The sequence below is a fragment of the Empidonax traillii genome, unplaced genomic scaffold (genome assembly GCF_003031625.1).
Source record: "Empidonax traillii isolate 1590-97213 ecotype Southwest subspecies unplaced genomic scaffold, ASM303162v1 scaffold413:size1348891, whole genome shotgun sequence".
NCBI classification, from domain to species: domain Eukaryota; kingdom Metazoa; phylum Chordata; class Aves; order Passeriformes; family Tyrannidae; genus Empidonax; species Empidonax traillii.
In genome coordinates, this window is record NW_020955606.1 from 1,175,756 (window position 1) to 1,192,539 (window position 16,784).

At 56.4% G+C, this 16,784-nt stretch overlaps 2 protein-coding genes across 3 annotated transcripts; one reads left to right on the forward strand and one right to left on the reverse strand.

Moving 5' to 3' along the window:
- Nucleotides 1–282: 282 nt before the first annotated feature.
- PARD6A (par-6 family cell polarity regulator alpha) lies at nt 283–5,481 on the reverse strand. 2 transcript variants are annotated; one of them, XM_027893989.1, is made up of 3 exons: nt 5,398–5,481; nt 3,919–4,141; nt 283–1,362 (listed from the first exon to the last, which is right to left on the reverse strand). In XM_027893989.1, the coding sequence occupies exons 1-3, from the start codon at nt 5,458–5,460 to the stop codon at nt 578–580; spliced, it is 1,071 nt and encodes a 356-aa protein (XP_027749790.1). In that variant the 5' UTR covers nt 5,461–5,481; the 3' UTR covers nt 283–577. The 2 variants fall into 2 exon arrangements, with proteins under 2 accessions (XP_027749790.1, XP_027749789.1); XM_027893988.1 differs by having other exon boundaries at nt 283–1,365.
- A 3,127-nt stretch (nt 5,482–8,608) lies between these two features.
- HERPUD1 (homocysteine inducible ER protein with ubiquitin like domain 1) lies at nt 8,609–15,792 on the forward strand. The gene is made up of 8 exons (XM_027893987.1): nt 8,609–8,869; nt 10,224–10,301; nt 10,398–10,472; nt 11,568–11,689; nt 12,031–12,153; nt 12,775–13,122; nt 14,277–14,382; nt 14,764–15,792. The coding sequence occupies exons 1-8, from the start codon at nt 8,738–8,740 to the stop codon at nt 14,929–14,931; spliced, it is 1,152 nt and encodes a 383-aa protein (XP_027749788.1). The 5' UTR covers nt 8,609–8,737; the 3' UTR covers nt 14,932–15,792.
- Nucleotides 15,793–16,784: the final 992 nt, after the last annotated feature.

Sequence of the window (16,784 nt, forward strand, 5' to 3'; positions counted from 1 at the left end):
TCACTGCACCAGGCCATCATGCCAGGTGGCTGCCCAAAGCAGCCTGGATGTGTGCCACGGCACAGGGAGGTTTAGGGGGAGGGATGTGCTTCAGCATCCCTCCAAACCCCCCTTTCCCCATGATGGGCCTCACTGGGGCCACCCAGCACAGCAGCAAAGCCAACGTGTGCCAAGGCCAAGGCTGCCACTCCCAGGCACTGCCACCTGCACGGGGCTGGGGTGCCCGCCTGCCGTCCCCTCCTCCCTGCGGTGACACTCAAAGGGAACCAGGGACAAGCGCTGTGCTTTCTAGAAAAGGTTTTACTGTCCATTGCAATATATTAATTGATGATGCATATTTCGAGAAAACAATTAAAAATCCCCGCTTGCTTGGAAGGGGAGGCAAGGGGGCTCGGAGGGGCAGTGCCCGGCATGAGCAGGCGCCGCAGCAGGGCTCGCAGGGACGCACGGGTGGTGGGAGAGGGCAGTGGGGCAGCCCCGCTCCACCCCTGCCCGCCGCGTCATCACCCTGGTGTCCACATCCAGCCGGGGTGAGCGGAAACCCGGACAGCTGCCGAGTGGCACAGGGACCCCACGGCTATAGGGTGAGGAGGGTGCCGTCCTCCCGCCCGCTGCCCCGGCCGGGGCTGCCGTCGTGGCTGCCCAGGGACTGCAGGGAGCCCCGCGAGCTGTGCGGGGACAGGCTGCGCTGGAGGGGTCCGTCGGCGGGGCCCCCGTTGGGGCAGCCCCCGGGGGTGTAGTGGGAGGCGCTGTCGCTCTCGATGACCAGGTCGCCCTCCTCGTCGCTCTCGGCCGTGCTGTAGTTGCTCAGGTACTGCGAGGCCGGGCTGGGGGTCTGCTGGCTGGGGGTGCTGTCCGTGGACATGCCGGAGCTGCCCGAGGCCTTGCTGCTGCGGATGACGTTGTTGCGCTGGTTGGCCGGCTTGACGGTGATGATGAGGTTGTGGCTGTTGGCCACCATCATGTCCGTCACTTGGTCCAGGGACTTGCCGGCGACGTCGATGCCGTTCACCTCCAGGATCTCGTCGCTCACCGCCAGCAGCCCCGTGCTCTCGGCCAGGCCGCCCTTCACCAGGCGGGAGATGAAGATGCCGGGCACCTTCTCGACGCCCTGCGGGGCCACGCGCACGCTGACGCCGTCGCGGATGTAGAAGCCCAGCGGCTTGTCGGAGCCGTGCTTGTGCAGCCGCACGCGGCGGTGGGTCTCGGGCAGGATGTCCACGTCGATGATGGAGGAGATCTGGCGGAAGTCCTGGGGCATCCCGATGAGGAGGTGAGGCTTGGCCCGGTAGTGCGCGGGGCGCAGCAGCCCCTTCTTCTTCCGCTGCAGGGAGTTGGAGGCGAAGACGCTGGCGTCGGACTCTGCTGTAGGGAGCGAGGGAGGACACAGGTCAGGCACCGCAGCCGCCCAGGGATGAGACCGTGTGCCCTTGGCCCCAGGGGTTGGGGGAACTGGCAGCAGAAGGGCCCTGCTCGCAGGTCTCACCGGCTTTTCCTCCCCGGAGCATCACCCTGGCTTTCCCCGCAGCCTGTCTCCGCTGGGGCCCATCTCCTGGGATTACCCAGCATACACAGGCCAGGATTAGTGGGATCCAGGCAGTGATTCAGCCTTAATCACACTTTAAGCCAAACTCTGTTGTTTAACACTAGAGCTGCCAGCCCTGATGGCCTGGGAGCTGCAGCCATGCCCCAGTTTGGGTTTGGGGAGAGGGGATCCCCCCATACGAGGGGTGCTGCAGTGGCAGCCAACTCCCTGAGAGTGAGTCCAGCCCTGGGAGCCACCACCAGAGTCCCTGGGCCCCACTAGAGTATGGCCATCACTGGCATGGGCTGGGGATGGCCACCAGTATGTGCTATAGAACCCTGCCATCCCCAAGGTCAGACACTCCTCAGCTCCTGAAGATCCTTCCCGGGGCTGCAGCATCCCCAGGGCCACTGAACATCCCAGGCTGTGAGTTGTGCCAGTGTCTCTCATGCACCTTCACACAGGGTTTGACACTCCTCCTGGACCCTGCCCTGCTAAGCTGCAACACATCCTGCTTGGCTCCATCCACCAAGTGCTGGGGAGCATCCCCTGGTTCCTCTCTGGTTTCTCCCCATCCCTTTCCATGTGGGAGTCCAGATCTGGATGCTGCATGGTCAGCACATTCCCCACAGTGCCCCCCACCAGCACTCAGCCCCTGCTCCAGCCTCAGGAGTGCTGGGGATGTCCCCAAACCCAGGGGACATGGTGATTTCTCCCTAGTCAAACCAGCCTGCCAGGGCTCCTGGCTTATAAATATCTTCCTGCACACACAGCCTGGCATATTTTTAGCTCGGGGAAGGGCGGCGGAGGCTTTCCCACAGCTATTTCAGCACACGAGCTCCTCTCCAAGGGGCACAGAGTGGCTGGGCCAGGCAGGTCCAGCACCCCATGGATGAGCCTGCTGGTGGCCCTGGCAATGTGCCAGGCTCTTCTCTGCCCTTCCCACGAGCCTTGGCCCAGCCAAGGAGGAGCAGTGCCACCGTCCCAGCCAGGCTGCCCCACCGGGATGGCTTCACCCGAGGGGGTGATGGCTCAGAGGGGAAATCAACCTTTGCTTTTTGCCCCCTTGCAGCAGGGCTGGCTGCTGCAGAGCCCACTGGTGGGTGCACACCTACCCACACAGGTGTGCACAGCTCCCTGTGCCCGGTGCTGTGAGAGGCTCTGCAGCCACATTCCCCAGCGACCCGGACCGGTTCAACGACAGCCCAGCCTTGGGATGACCTGGATCCATTTTAAATCAGCTGTGACTCACCCAGGGCTTGCTCCTGGCCTCTCTGCACACCTCCCCGTGGTGCTGCCGGCCCCTTGGCCCCTCTCCTGCAGGCACAGCTGGGTGCTGGGGCTTGCTGGTGTTGCCTCCTCGCCCTCCTTATCACACTGCCCGCAGTGCCAGGGCTGTGGCTCCTGCTCTCCACACTGTGCCGTCTGGCATGGTCACTCACAGGCCCTCACAGGCTTTTCCCAGCACCAGACAAGGTGGCTCTGGGAGCAGGAGCAGCCCTGGCACAGCCACCCCTGCGCCAGCTCTCCGTGCCACAGCCTGGATCCAAGCGTTGCTCCAGGAATGGGAGGGCTCGGCACTGGCAGCGACAGCCCCTGAGCATAACACGGGCTCCAGCAGCCTGGATTGCTGCTGCTGCTGGCCCCACACCATGTGGCCACAGAGAAAATGCACACCACCCTGATGCAAAAGCCCAGGAAAACTGGCACAGCAGCCAGGGCTGGCCATCGGCATCACCGCTTGCCCAGAGACTTGGTACCACTAAGATGAGCTAGAAACACAGAATCGCTCTGGATGCTGTGCCAGAGAGGGAAAACTGGGGCTCTGGGTCAGGTTCTGCCTCTGTGCACTGCTGACTGATGATGCTACTAAAGAGAAAACCTTGGTGCTACTAAACCAAGTGGAAGGGGATGGGCTCGTCTCCCCTGCAAAGAGAAGTACTCAGAGTGTTTGTCACTGGGAGGCTCCCATCCTTGCCAGGATGCTGCTATCAGGGTGATTCCACGCACCTGCACAAGGAAGTGGCTCTCTGGGAAGATGCCACTAAGGTCAGGGCAAGCCCCTGGGCTGCCAGGGAGGCAGCAAGTCTCTTCCCAACACCAAAAATTCAGCGGCACCATGAGAGCTCTGCCGAAACGATGGCTGCTGCCTCCTCAGGGCAGGGAACTGGCTGGGACTCCCAGCATGGTGCTCACAGGAATAACACGGGTGTTTTCAGGGAGCCCATGCAACCTTGGCTAGAAATCCCAGCAGGGCTCTGGGAGCCTCCCAGTGCCACCATCTCTGCATCCATCCACCAAAGCAGTGGCGGGAAGGTATGGCACCACGGGATGTGGCTCATCTCTCCTGATGGGGAGACCGAATCCAGCGCCCCTCTCCACACCCCACTTACCCTTCTTCTGGATGATGACCCTGAGGAGGGGGTTGGCAGAGGACAGGGCTTTGTGGTAGTTGTCGTCGTTGTTGATGGGCAGGAGGTCTCCGTGGATGTCTGTGTAGCCCAGGAGCACATCCACCCGTGGGATCTGGTGCACCGTCTGCAGCAGCCGGTAGAAGTCCTGGAAGCTGCCCGCGCCGGAGCGCTTCATGGCGAAGCGGCGGAATTCAGCATCGAACTGTGGAGGAGGAGGAGGAGGAAGAGGAGAGCGAGGGTGAGGCTGGGCAGGGTTGGCTCTGACCAGCAGGACTGATCCAGGCAGGGCACCACACAGAGCTGCCCCGAGGCAGGCAGAGCCGGGCACTGCCGGCTCCAGAGCCCAGCAGCGCCAGCTGGGCAGAGCCCGTCCCAAAAACAAAGTAAAAGGAGTGAAGGCGTTTTCCTGCCCAAACATCGAAGGCACAGGGCGAGAGAGGTGCCCCCGCGGCAGAGGAAGGATCCTCCGGCCGCACCACCAGCCATGGCAGGCTCTCTGCTGCCAGGAGGCCCTTCCCTGCGACACGGGCACTGCCGGAGCACCTGGTGAGCAACAGCGTTAATTAATGCCTCCTTCCGTCACGACGAGGGGGAAGCCAATTAAGAACAGGCTGAGGAACGCTGCGAGGATCGCGCTGCCCGCGGGGGTCACACCCCGGCTGTCGGGGCAGGCGGTGGCCCCCATGCCCTGGGAAGGAGGGCACCCTGCACCCCGACAGGGGTCCCGGGCAGGCGAGGGCACTGCTGGGCAAGGGCACAGCTGGATGAGGGTGCAGAAAAGGAGTGTGCACATCTGGGTAAGCACAGGGACGGTGGGTGGGCACAGGTGGATGCATACCCGGGTGAGGGCACGCATCTGGGCACGGATGTGCCGGGTGAGCGCACATCTGGATGAGCAGCCACGTCTGGGAGAGGCCACATCTGGGCGAGCGCACAGCCATGCAGGTGTGCACATCTGGACGCACAACAGGGGCCGGCCCCTTGCTGGTGGTGCCCAGCTGTGCGATGGCATGGCCGCGGGATGTGCACGCCTTGGCGAGCGCGCACATCTGGGCGAGAGCACATCTGGGCAAGGTGTGTCCCCGGGGTGACCGCGCACCCAGCGCACCCGCACCGGCGGGGCCGCCCCGCACACGGGAGCCGCCAGCGCGGCTCACCGGCGCCCTGCGCATCTGGCGGGCGCTCCGCCGTGGCGCTCCCACGGCCGCGCCGAGCGATCCCGCGGCCCCGCAGAGCCCACGGTGGCCGGGCCGGGCTCGGGGAGCCTCCGTGCAGCGCCGCCGCAGCGCAGCGCAGCGGAGCGGGGCGCCCGCACGGCCTGGCTCCCGCGCCGCTCCCCGGTGCGCGGTGCCCGCCCCACGTGTGCCGCCCGGCGCGGGGGCGACGGCGCCCGGTGGCGAGCCGGCGGAACCGGCGGCGGCACCGGCATCACCGGCGCCGTGCCCGGCGGGCGCTTACCTTGCTCTTGACCTCGATGACGGGCTCGGCGGAGCGCGCGGGCGTGCGGTGGTGCTTGGCCATGGTGCGGGCCGGGCCGGGCCGCGGGGCCGCGCCGCCACCGCCGCTCCCGCGGCCACGGGGGATTTTCACCGGCCATGACGTCACCGGCGGGCCGGCCGGGCCCCGCCACGCCATTGGCCCGGGCCGCGCGGGGGGCGTGGCCCGGAGGCTCCTGACAACGTCGCCGTGGTAACGGGGGCGGGAGCGGGCGGGCGGCAGGACCCCCGTCCCTGTCCCCAGCCCCGTTCCCGTCCCCAGCCCCGTCCCTGCGTTCGTCCCGGACACTCCGGCCCCTCCCGGCCAGGGCACGTCTCCGCTCGCCGACGGGACGGCACCAGGCACCGTGCCGGTAAATCCCGGGCGCCCCATCGCTGTCAGGAACCTCATTAACGGCACACTGAAGCCAACGGCGGCGGGCCCTGCCCCTCTTCGGGGACAGCGGGCTCCGGCACGTGTCCAGCATCCCCGCTGCATCCCCACGAATGTCACCGGTGGAAGCCTTGGCCCCGCCTGGGGATATCCCGGTGTTTCCCCACGCTGGTGGAGGGCCCTGCCTCTCCCACCGACCTGGCGCTGCTGCTCCCTGTGCCACCGGTTTGGTGGCCTTTGGCAGAGGCACCCCTTGTAGCAGGGGGCAGTTTCCAGCTGTGCCCTTCATTTCCCACCCGCTGGTTAAAGCTTCCCTCCATTTTTTCTCCCGTGCCTGGCAAGAGAGTTTTATGCCACCCTGGAGCAGCACAGGCCAGGGAAGGTTTATTGTTTCGGGGATGAGCTGCTTTACTGAGTGGTGGAACAACTGAGCGAGAGGACAAGAAACGCTCGGGTTCACCGGGTGCGCAGCAAAGCCTCGCCGTGCCCATCCCAGCACCAGGCTGCCAGGACGTGCAGCCGGAGCACATCTCCTCGGTGCTGCCAGGCTGTGTCCACAGGTGATGCCCTCGGGATGTGGCTCCATCAGAACTCTTCCTGCTCAGGCACCGAAACACCCAGGGACACGCAGGCAACCCCTGCCCTGCAGACCCCGCCGGAGCACAGTGAGAGCTGCTGGCACCGGGGTCACCAGCATTGATCCAGACTGAAGTCTTGTTCCTGGGCTCTGAGGAATCTTGGAGCCAGAGGGGCCGTGACAGAAGCGCCATGAAATGCTTTTTAAAGCCGGACACCTAACGAGCACAGCACTTCCAACAGAATGAACTCACTGAAATGAGTCCAGAGAATCAGCCTGGCTTGTCTGGATCACGCTGCCCTCTGACCCCTGCCCTATCCCAGCCCACAGAGCAACCTTTGGATGGCACAAAATTGCATCAGATCCTGGCTTTTAAACAGAGTAATTGTGCTGAGGTCAGAGAGATAATCCTGATTTACACCGGGGTTAATATTTACGCAGGCCCTGGTGACAAAAGAAGCTTGCAGCCCTTCATCTCAAATGTTGGTAAATCAGGGTTAATTGTTCAGCAGGGCCGTGGGGTGATGGGCTGGTCACACCTTCTGTTTTGCGGCGTGGCCCCAAATCTGCTGCTACAGAGAGAGTTAAGCTAAGCAGACAGTATCAGCGCAGGCATTTGTTTTGCTTCAGTACCAGGAGCACTGAATCAGCTTTTGGAATTGGAGCATGTGGTACCAAGTGTCCAGACATGTTCATTGACTCCAAATCCACCAGTCCTTGGATGCTCTGGGTGAGGGCAGTGAGGGCCTGGTTTTTCAGGGGGCTTAACACCCCCAGCCTTGCAGAACTTTAGCACTCAGGTAGGTGCATTCCCATGAGTGGGCAGTGGGCAGCTTCAGGTGAGCTCTGCCCTTCTTGCCTGTGGCAGGGGGAAGAAAAACAGGAGCCTGAGCTCCGTCCATTGGCCAGCAACGGCACAGGGAGTCCCAGCAAAACACAGAGCCTGAGATCCTGATTTTACTCCGACGTCTCCACAGCCTTATCCTGTCCTTGCCATCCCCGGGAGCCCTCTGGGCACTCCGAGCAAAGGCCACAAGCAAGTGAGCAGCAAAGTCACCCTGGTGGTTCTGGGGGACATTGTCAAGGGTGGTCCTGGACACTGCGTTTGTCTTTCTTTCTCTCTTCGTTGGGAGCTGGGGGTCAGGGATCATGGTCTGTGTCCAAGAGCAGCACAGAGAGGGCAGAGCAGGCAGAACAGCCTCAGTGGGATGTTACATCCCCCCTGCCTGTGGGATGTAACAGAGGAATGGGCTCCGATGGCGTTGTCCACCCTCACAAGGATGTACCCTGGCAGCCGTGGAGGGTTCGTTGGACCAGAGCCGGGCTCAGCTCCTCTGTGATTTTGCTCTCTCGGCGGCAGTGCCCCGTGGCTCAGCTCTTCCCCGGGATGGTGATGCATCCCTGTGCCTTCTCTGGCTGCAAAACCCGGTGTTGGCTGCGGACTCATCCGTGCCTTCGGGCAACAGGTCCGGCTGCCAAGGAACACTGAGCAGCTCCCGAAACACGCAGAGTAAATAAATACCCGGTGCCGAGAGATAAAACTGCTGCTCGTATCCCCACGGTTTGGTTTTAAAGGACGAGAAAACCCCCTCCTGGTGCACCGCGATCATTACCACTGGTTTTACCGACGCTTGGTCTCATCTCAAAGGAAGATGGGCACCAGGAGGAGGACTCAGAAGCTCCTGGTCCACATTTTTAGGTACTTTTAAATTTTTTTTTTGTCAGTAAAAATTTCATGAATTATGAATAACACCTGTATCCTCCCTCTGGCCCCGCGCAGAAGCACGGTGAGTCCTGTCCCGGCAGAGCCAGCAGCAAGCCTGCCGAGGCAGCTGGGCAGATCTGATAAAACAACCACGGGGTGAAAAAGGGGGATGTTGATGCTTCACCTGGACCAGGCAGCGGGTGCAGCACGTGCCAGGGACCCCACAGGGCTGTGCTGCCCCGGCGGGCGGAGGGGACAGGGAAGCCAGGGGGTCCCTAAAATCAGTGTTGCTGCTGGGGCTGACGCTGTGGATGGCGGGAAGACAGCGGGCACAGGGGGGACAGCGGCGACAGCAACACTAACCCGGCCATGGCCACCATCTCACCCGGCCCGGGCGGGGCCGAGCACGGTCCCCATGGTGACGCTGTAGCCCCGCCCCTCACCCGGCACCGCCCAATCAGCGCCCCTTCCTCCCAGCGGCGGAGCACGCGGGGCCCCGTCCCATTGGCCCACGTACAAGCCCCCGCCCCCTTCGCCCGCCTCGTCGAATCAGGTGCAGCCACCGCGGCCCTGCGGCGGGGCGGGCCCCTATAAAACGCTCCCCGGAGGGGAAGCGGCTCCGCCGCCCGTCCCGTCCCGTGCCCGCCATGGAGGAGCCGCTGGCGCTGCTGGTGCGGAGCCCCTCGGGGCGGCACCGCGACCTGCGGCTCCGCGCCGCGCCCGCCTGGACCGTGCGCCGCCTCAAGACCGAGCTGCGCCAGCTCCTGCCCGACGCGCCGGTGAGTGCTACACATCCCCCTCCGCCCACCCCTTCTTCCCCTTCCCGCAGACCTGCCGGGAGGGGGGCACTGGGTCCCCGCGGGGCAGCGACGAGGGCTCCCCTGGGGCTCCCGTGGGGCTCCTGTGGCTGTCACCTGTCCGCTCCCCCGCCCCGGGGTGTCCTGGTCCCGGCACCTGAACCCCCCCACCCCAGAGAGTCCCGGTTGCATCAGCCTCGGGTTATTTTGGGACTCGGTTTGCGGCTCGCCCGCGGTTAATCATTAACCGCCCTCCCGGGACGGCGTGTCCTGCGGGTGTTTGGAGACGTCATCGCCGGCGGGAGGCACCGGGCTGTGCCGGCGAGCACCGCGCCCACCGGGAGCGGCGAGCGCGGCGGCTCCTCCCGGGGGGATTTTTTGGAGGCTGTACCCGCCGAGCGGGAGGCGAAACGCGGGGACGGGGCTTGTGCGGCTGTTCGGGGCTGAAATGCAGAAGTGCCGCTGCCCCCCCGAGCCGCAAGACTCGGGAGCTGACGCGTGAGAGCTGCTGGAGCGGCTGCGCCCCGTGTCCCGCTGCTCCCGCGGGAAGGGCTGTGCTCTTCCTGGAATCGGAGGGGTTGGAAAACACCTCCAGGATCGTCAACTCCAACCTTTGACCGAACACCACCGTGCGCGCCAACCCGCGTTGTGAAATGCCGCGTCTACTCATTTTTTTTTTGAGACTTCCCTGGACAGCCCGTTCCAATGCTTAACTACTCCTTCAGTGAAGAAGTTTTTCCTGATATCCACCCTGAGCCTGCTCTGGCGAGCCTAAGGGCATTTCCCCTTGTCCTGGTGCTTGTTGCCTGGAAGAAAATCCTTCCCCCCCTGCCGTGTTTTTGCCGTGCTCTCCAGGGAGTGAGGTGACTGCCCAGAAACAGGCTCTGTGAGCTTCCCCTGCCTCCTGTGCTGCAGGGGGGGGGCGGCTCCAGGTGGAGAGCTCCTGGGACTCACTGGATGGGCTGTAAGGGATTTACAGCTCTCCTGCTGATCAGATTAGAGGCAACTCCAAACCTCGTTTCTAGGGAACACAAATGTTTTTTTGTCAGGATTGTAAAAGAGATGGCACGTAACCAAGTCCTTTGCCAAAGGGGCTTTGTATCCTCCTGCTGATTTAGACCTCACCCGAGTAATTTAGACTTCACTCAACTAATGTCACACTCGGGGCATTTAGTTGTGCACATCTAAATTCAGCTGAAGTGAACAATTCCCTCTGCACCCTAATGTGTGGGATGCTCCCAGCTCCATGCCTCTTGTCTGGCTCCAAGTTGTTTCAGTAGTGCCTGTGTGTGCTTGGCAGAGAAATCATCCTACTCTTTGTTTTCTTTCTTCAAAGCCTGAAGAGGACCAAAAGCTGATTTATTCTGGGAAGCTGCTGCTTGATCATCACTGTCTGAGAGAATTGCTGCCAAAGGTATAAAAAATATCTTTTGATATAAAAAATATGATGTGCTGAAATATATCAAGAGAAGTGTTGGTTTTTTTAACATATTTTCCATTACATTTTTAGCACGAGGAATTGCATGCTCTTCATCTGGTGTACAAATTCAAGACTCCTGCTAATGTGCAAGAAACCAAATCAGAGGTACTTAAACTAAGTTAACAAACTACTCTGAATCTCGAGGTTCTCACTAAGAATGAGAAGTGTTGAATGGCCATTTTAAAGTCCCCTGGTACTGCAGGTTTTCCCTGTTAATGTAGCAACAGTATTGCTCTGTGACACTTTATTCAGGAATGTGAGAATATATTTGGATTAAACTGAGTAAAAGAATTTACAGTTCATCAGGAAAGATTCTCATGACGTCTGTTAAGAAATATGAGAAGTATCATCTAGTTCTAACACGCTGCTCAGGGGAGAAATGCTTTCTGGTGAATTCACTTTTGTTAAATAGAATATGACCTGTCATGTCCCAGGCTCTCTTGGGCTGACCTTGTGGGCAGAATGCACAGAAGCTGGGGAAGTGGTTCTGATCTGCATGGGGAAGGAAGAAAGCTGAGAGCTTGGACACTTTAACTGCTCTCATTAATGACTCATCTTTGGCTTCCTCTCTACAGGCTGAACCTTAGAGCTTGAACTGAGTGCTTACTGTTTGCAAGTGCAAACGGCCAAACCCAATCCTTACTTTGAAGTGGGTGGGCAGATGTTTGTAGAGGTGTGCTCCTGTTGCCCATTATAGGCAGTTTGAGCTCTACCCTACCTGTGCCTGGTGACTGCTAGAGGTGAGCCAGCTTTGGCTGGATATTATATAGATTTATCACCACAGAGCAGCTCTTGAGCTCCCTGTACAGCAGGTGGTGCCTGCAAGTACAAACTTGCCGTAATAAAAAGCCAAACTGCCCTGAGTGCAGTTTCCTCTGTTCCCTCTGATTGCACTTTTATAACCAGATGGGTACTGAGTGTGTGCACAAAAATAATAAATACAGTGTAGATCTGGTGAAAGGGAAGAGGAAAATCAAGGCAGTTTTGCGTCCCAGTCGCTTTTTTAAGGAGCTTTAAAGTACTGTTGGAGGTGCTGGTGGCGTGGTGCCCAAAGGCAGTGTCAGCACTGAGTCAAGCTGTGCAGGACTAAGCGTGTGAGCTGGGTAGCAGTGTTAAAAAAGGAACATATTCTGTGTGATGTAACCTTTTTGCATAAGGTGTGTCCTGAGTGGACCTCACTGGCTGCATTGCTGTCTCCAGGTTAAAGCTGATCAGCCCAAGTCGTCATCAGAAGCCACTCAGGAAACATCTGTATCTTCCTCAAATGGTGGAAGATTGAATTGCTCTTCAGGTGGCCAGTCTTCAGCAGAAGCCAGTAATGGGTAGGTATATTTTTATATGCATAATTAATACTTAAAATGTGGTGTTTGATACCAGCTCCTTATGCCACACATACTGTCTTACATCCATAGAACATGGGCCAAATATGAGGCTGTATATAAAAACTTTAGAGGATACAGAATAATTGGGGTTGGAAGGGACCTTTTAAATCTTCTCCCTTTTATTCATGTGGGTAAAGATGTGTCTCTAATATTCCAGAAGGAAGAATTAATTTTCCACCTGGATGCACGAAATGGCAGAACCTGTTTACATTGTTCTGCAATAAATTACTCTTGCTGTTTGTCCAGTGTTTGCTAATGAGTGTGTTCAAATTTTGACCAAGGCTGGAAACAACTCGGCATCCCTTCCAGAGCGTGGCTCCTGGCTTCTCTGCTTACACAACCTACAGCATGCTGCAGATGTCGTGGTTCCAGCAGATCTATGCAAGGCAGTATTACATGCAATAGTAAGTGTTCTGTTCTTCCAGTAGGAAGTAGAAACTGCAGTACAAGAAGTTGAGAGCTCCTGGCGGTTCTTCCTCTTTTGGTGGTGTTTGGAGGCTCTTTCTCATTGGTACTTGTGCTGAGTGGTGTGGGAACATACCTCTAGCTGCCATGTGGTCTCTGTTGCTGTTCAGGCCAGTGAATCTTGCCCCCTGCAGATCCCTGACTCTGATCAGGAGGGCCAGGAGTCTCCAGAGAAAATGTAATCCTGCTGATGAACCTTAGCTCTTTTTTTTACTGCTGAAAGTAGCACACAGCTACCTTGAGTGGAGGTCGGTGACAGAGGTCAAGCTGAGACTGGCAGAAGGTTTTTAGACTGCCTGCAGATTGCTCGAAATTTTTTTTGTGAAGTATTGATGTTATTCATGTAGGGGAGTGTGCCTGGTTTGACTTGCTGAGGTCACTACACAGCTCCAATGGGTACAACTAAAACTTTTTAACCCTCCTGTAGCCTTTAAACTTGATGCTTTCTACTTGTATGCGATCTGACTCTGTTCTTAAAGACAGCCAGGTTTTTCAGTGCCTGTTTTAAGTGTGAAAAGATTTGACTAAGCCTCATTCTGTACTTTGCTCTCTGGTTCCAGCTTGGCCTCTGGTGCTGCATCCGGTGACACATCCCACGCACAGCGTTCTCAGGAGATACCAGTGGCACCAGTGACACCTCCAGCTCCTCTCCCAGACCCATTTCCTGCACAAAACCAGCCTGGGAACCAGAATGCAGCGGCCCAGGTTAACGCAGTGGCCAACCAGAACCTGCGGATGAACGCCCAAGGGGGTCCCCTCCTGGAGGAAGAGGAGGAGGGTGGCAATCGAGACTGGCTGGACTGGCTCTACTCAGCAACACTGTTATACGTTTTTGTCAACATGGTCTATTTCTACTCCAGTATCAGCAGACTCCTCCTGGTTATGGGCGGCACCTTTCTGATGTATCTGTAAGTGTGTGGGGTTAATATTTGCTATCCAAAAGTGTTTCGCCAAAGTACTGAGCTCAGTGCTGCACTCAGCTTCCTCACCACTTGTACCTGGAAAGGGCCAACCACTCCTCTGTCCCGGTGTAACTCAACATTTAGCAAAAAATACGAGTTTGCCTATGCCTGGATTAAATGAAGGATGTGGCCGATAGCAGGTGATCTCACTGGGGTTTTGTGCTGACGCTTCTGGGGTGGTTGGCTTCCTATTTTAGCAAAACTACTTGAAACCAAAGTAGCTCCCAGTAGAAAGCCCCAGCAGCTTGGCAGCGTAGAACAGAGAGACCTGTGGGTTCAGTGTAGAAAATGACAGCTGCTTGTTGGGAAACCAGTCGTTGAAGTCTGGGCAGAGGGTCTCACACCTGCTGTTTCAGTCGTGCACTGATGTGGTTTTTCCTGTTGTGTGTTGCCTCTCTGGAGAGCAGATCAGACTGAACTGAATGCAGTGCCCTGAAATGCCCTTGAACCTCCCTGTGGTGGGGGGGGAAAACCCCACAGTAATGAGTGGGCCCTCAGCTGCTGTGCTTGGAATGTCTTGTCTGAGAAAGATAATTTGTCCTCTAAAATTCTCTGATCACCAGTAAAGCAAGTGGTGTAGGCCTCTGAATTCCTGTTGGTGGGTGCTCTTCCAACATCTATGCAGACTTGGGAGAGTGAAGGTTAATTGTTTCATTAAGTCTCTAAATTTTACTGTTGATAGCTCTGAGGTGTAGCTGTAGGGGTCTTCTAAAGGGCTCTGTATTTTTTGTAAGGTAGTGCTGGTTTTCTGTATTCTTTGTCATGCCCTCTTTTTAGGGCGAGTACAGAGAGGATATCCAGGGTTGTACAAACATGATAATCAAGCAGGCTCTTTGTACCTCCAGCAGAATGCTGGGTACAGATCTGGATGTAGTGCTGCTTGTTTGGAATGGGAACAGGTGCTCCCCTTCCCCTCCCAAACCCTCGTGGTTTGCTGCGAACTGGAGGCTTTGAAAGTACTAAAATGGGTCAGGGCAGAAAGACCTTAATGTGTTGAACTTGTTGCCAGCAGCTCTGAGCACTCAGATGTGGAGCTGTTGGTGTTAACAGGAGGGAGTAATGTTGAAACAACGTTAATTAAAATCTGTTGCCTTCCCCAGGCACCACGCTGGATGGTTCCCATTTAGACGAAGACCAGTTCAGCCCTTCCCAGGCAATGTTCCTCCTCAAGCTGCTCCAAACCAGGACCAGAACAACAACTTAGAGGTATTGTCTTGCTCTATTTTTAAACTGTGGCAATGAAACCCTGTCAAGTTTCACTTTCGGTTTATTATGTGTAGTAGCAAAAACTTTTCTCCAGACTTCTGTAAGAAACTGTCTTCCATGGGGGAATAACTTGCACCCGAGTCCTCCCCTGGTGTGGGATATTCCTTTGTTCTACAAAACGTTTCACACTGAATGTTATCTTTTTAGTTGCTTCTGTCCTTCAGGAAGTTGTAATGGAGAGTGGTCTGTCACAGGCTGTAACTGAGGACAGGGTTCAGACTACACCTCTGCAGGATTTGAGTCAGAAATGCGTTACAGATAGCTGATTCTTGTAATGCGTTTCTGAAATTCTCATTTACCAAATACCCTTTACTTTGACAGGGAGGAAACGCAGGCAGAGCAGATGCATCCGAGGCACCTCCCGACGAGGGACAAGCTTTGCAAGAACTGCAGCAGGCAAATCCTTCCCTTATGAGCACAGCGTGGGTGTTTTTCAAGACTTTCTTTGCATCCCTCCTTCCAGAAGGGCCTGGAGTGACCCACAACTGATTTGTCACCCATCTGCTTGTCTGAAGCTGCAGTGGGCACCTGAGACAATCCGATACCAACTCTCCAACCCAGACGTGGAAGGCACTTTTCCTCTGGCTTTCACTGGCCAAGCAAATAAAACTGCAAAGAAGCCTTATGTCATTACAGCCTAGAGACTAAAATGCTTGTCCTCATTCCAAAGAACTCTGTTCCACAGCATTTATTAGGTACCTATGTAGAGGCTTGGCATTGTGAACTTGTGCACTTTAATGCACAGGCTCAGGGCAGGTGGGCAAAAAAAAAAATGTTAGGGAAGCAAATTGCTTCTTCTGTGCAACGTGATTCCTGTTGGAATGTTTCAAATGCTGTTTTAATTACACTGAGTGTAGGATCTTCAAGATTTGCAAGATATGCATTAGCAGATTTTTAGGAAAAATCTGTTGTTAAATCGCTTCAACCGTATTTTTGATTTTCTTTGTAAATATTTTCCTATGAAGGATGTGTTGTGCAATCTCCTTGTTGGACAAAGTGGAGGACTGTGAGACAGTGACCTGGATAAAGAATTACCTCTGTGGAGCTGCAGACTAAAATGCCACGTTACCAAATCCAAATAGTTTAAACTCGAGGTTTAATTCTCCTCCCTGCCCCCCCTCCACCCCCCACTGCCAAATAATGGGAGAAGAGTGTGTCCAGGTCTACCTAGCAAAAAATTATGCAAGATGTAAACTTCAGTGCTTTTGGATGCAGTCTTAAAGCAGTCTGATGCCTGTGTTCAACTTTGCATTCTCACTCCACTGCATCTCTTGTGTTTCTTCATTGTGCTCCCTTTCCTTTCTGATGTGGTTAAAGGGCTGTGATTCCAATAAAATTTGCAGGCATTTACATCCACGTTTGTATACACCCTGCAGCAATTGGAAGACTACCTGTGCGTGGCGCAGGGTGGGCTCTTGCCTTGTGTTTTGTCATGAAAAATTAGGAGTTGGGATATGAGGGGCAAAGATGCTTGCAGAGCCTTAAACTCAGTTCCTTGCCTAACTGTGTCCTTCAGCAGCCCTTAGCAGATAAAGTGCCTTGGGTAGCTTGTGTTTGCTCACTGCAGGTGGCTGGCACAAAAGGCCATGGACATCTTGAAGCAGGAAATTCCACAGGTATTTGGAAATTTTTGGCCTCCTGAGCCCTGCGTGTGACTGCTGGGGGAGTTGCAACACGCTCTCTTGGCTTGGGGGTTTAACTTGGCTGGAAATGTGCTGTCCAGGAACAGCTGCCACTCTTGGCACTTGGAATGCTCTTCCTCGGTGTTGCCTGCCCTTGGCAGGACAGTTTGTTTGGGGGTGCCTGGTCAGGGCTGACGTGCCCGAGTTGGTACAAGCAGTTGTAACAGGTAATGCTTCATCTTGCCGCTTCAGGCTGATGTTAGACGTGGTTTGTTGGTGTTTCCTGTGGTGGTGAGCTTAATCCCAGTGGTGTTTTTGCTTTGAGCACTTCCAGGCCTATTACCGAGTTGTTTTCCTGCCACATCTTCTGTTTGCTGGAGACTTGGAGGATGGGTAGAACAATGGTAAAATACTCTATAATTACTTGGAATTAAGTAATTTGAGATGAGGTAAGTTTTTTTGTTAATTCAGGTATATCCTGAATAAACCTTTGAGGATGTTCTTGGAGGAATGTCCCCTCTTCCTTGCCCTGCTGGTGCTCTGATGGGTCAGATGCTGCTCTGGGAGTCGCAGTTGCTGAACAAAAGCATCCCCAGAGTTGTGAACCTTCAGGTTTGTGTGTCCCTGTGCCCTTTGGTAGGCACAGGGTGGCTTCCAGGTGACAACCACTCCCCCTGACCCTGGGCACTGCCTGCAGCTCTCACTGCAGCTGCATCTTGA

Bases quoted from the DNA above. Each gene is read 5' to 3' on its own strand.
- HERPUD1 (XM_027893987.1), top strand. From the start codon at position 8,738: ATGGAGGAGCCGCTGGCGCTGCTGGTGCGGAGCCCCTCGGGGCGGCAC. The intron at 10,302-10,397 runs GTATAAAAAATA...TTACATTTTTAG, and splicing joins TGAGAGAATTGCTGCCAAAG to CACGAGGAATTGCATGCTCT. The intron at 10,473-11,567 runs GTACTTAAACTA...TGCTGTCTCCAG, and splicing joins TGCAAGAAACCAAATCAGAG to GTTAAAGCTGATCAGCCCAA.
- PARD6A (XM_027893988.1), bottom strand. From the start codon at position 5,460: ATGGCCAAGCACCACCGCACGCCCGCGCGCTCCGCCGAGCCCGTCATC. The intron at 4,142-5,397 runs GTAAGCGCCCGC...CCTCCTCCACAG, and splicing joins TCATCGAGGTCAAGAGCAAG to TTCGATGCTGAATTCCGCCG. The intron at 1,366-3,918 runs GTAAGTGGGGTG...CGCTCCCTACAG, and splicing joins GGTCATCATCCAGAAGAAGG to CAGAGTCCGACGCCAGCGTC.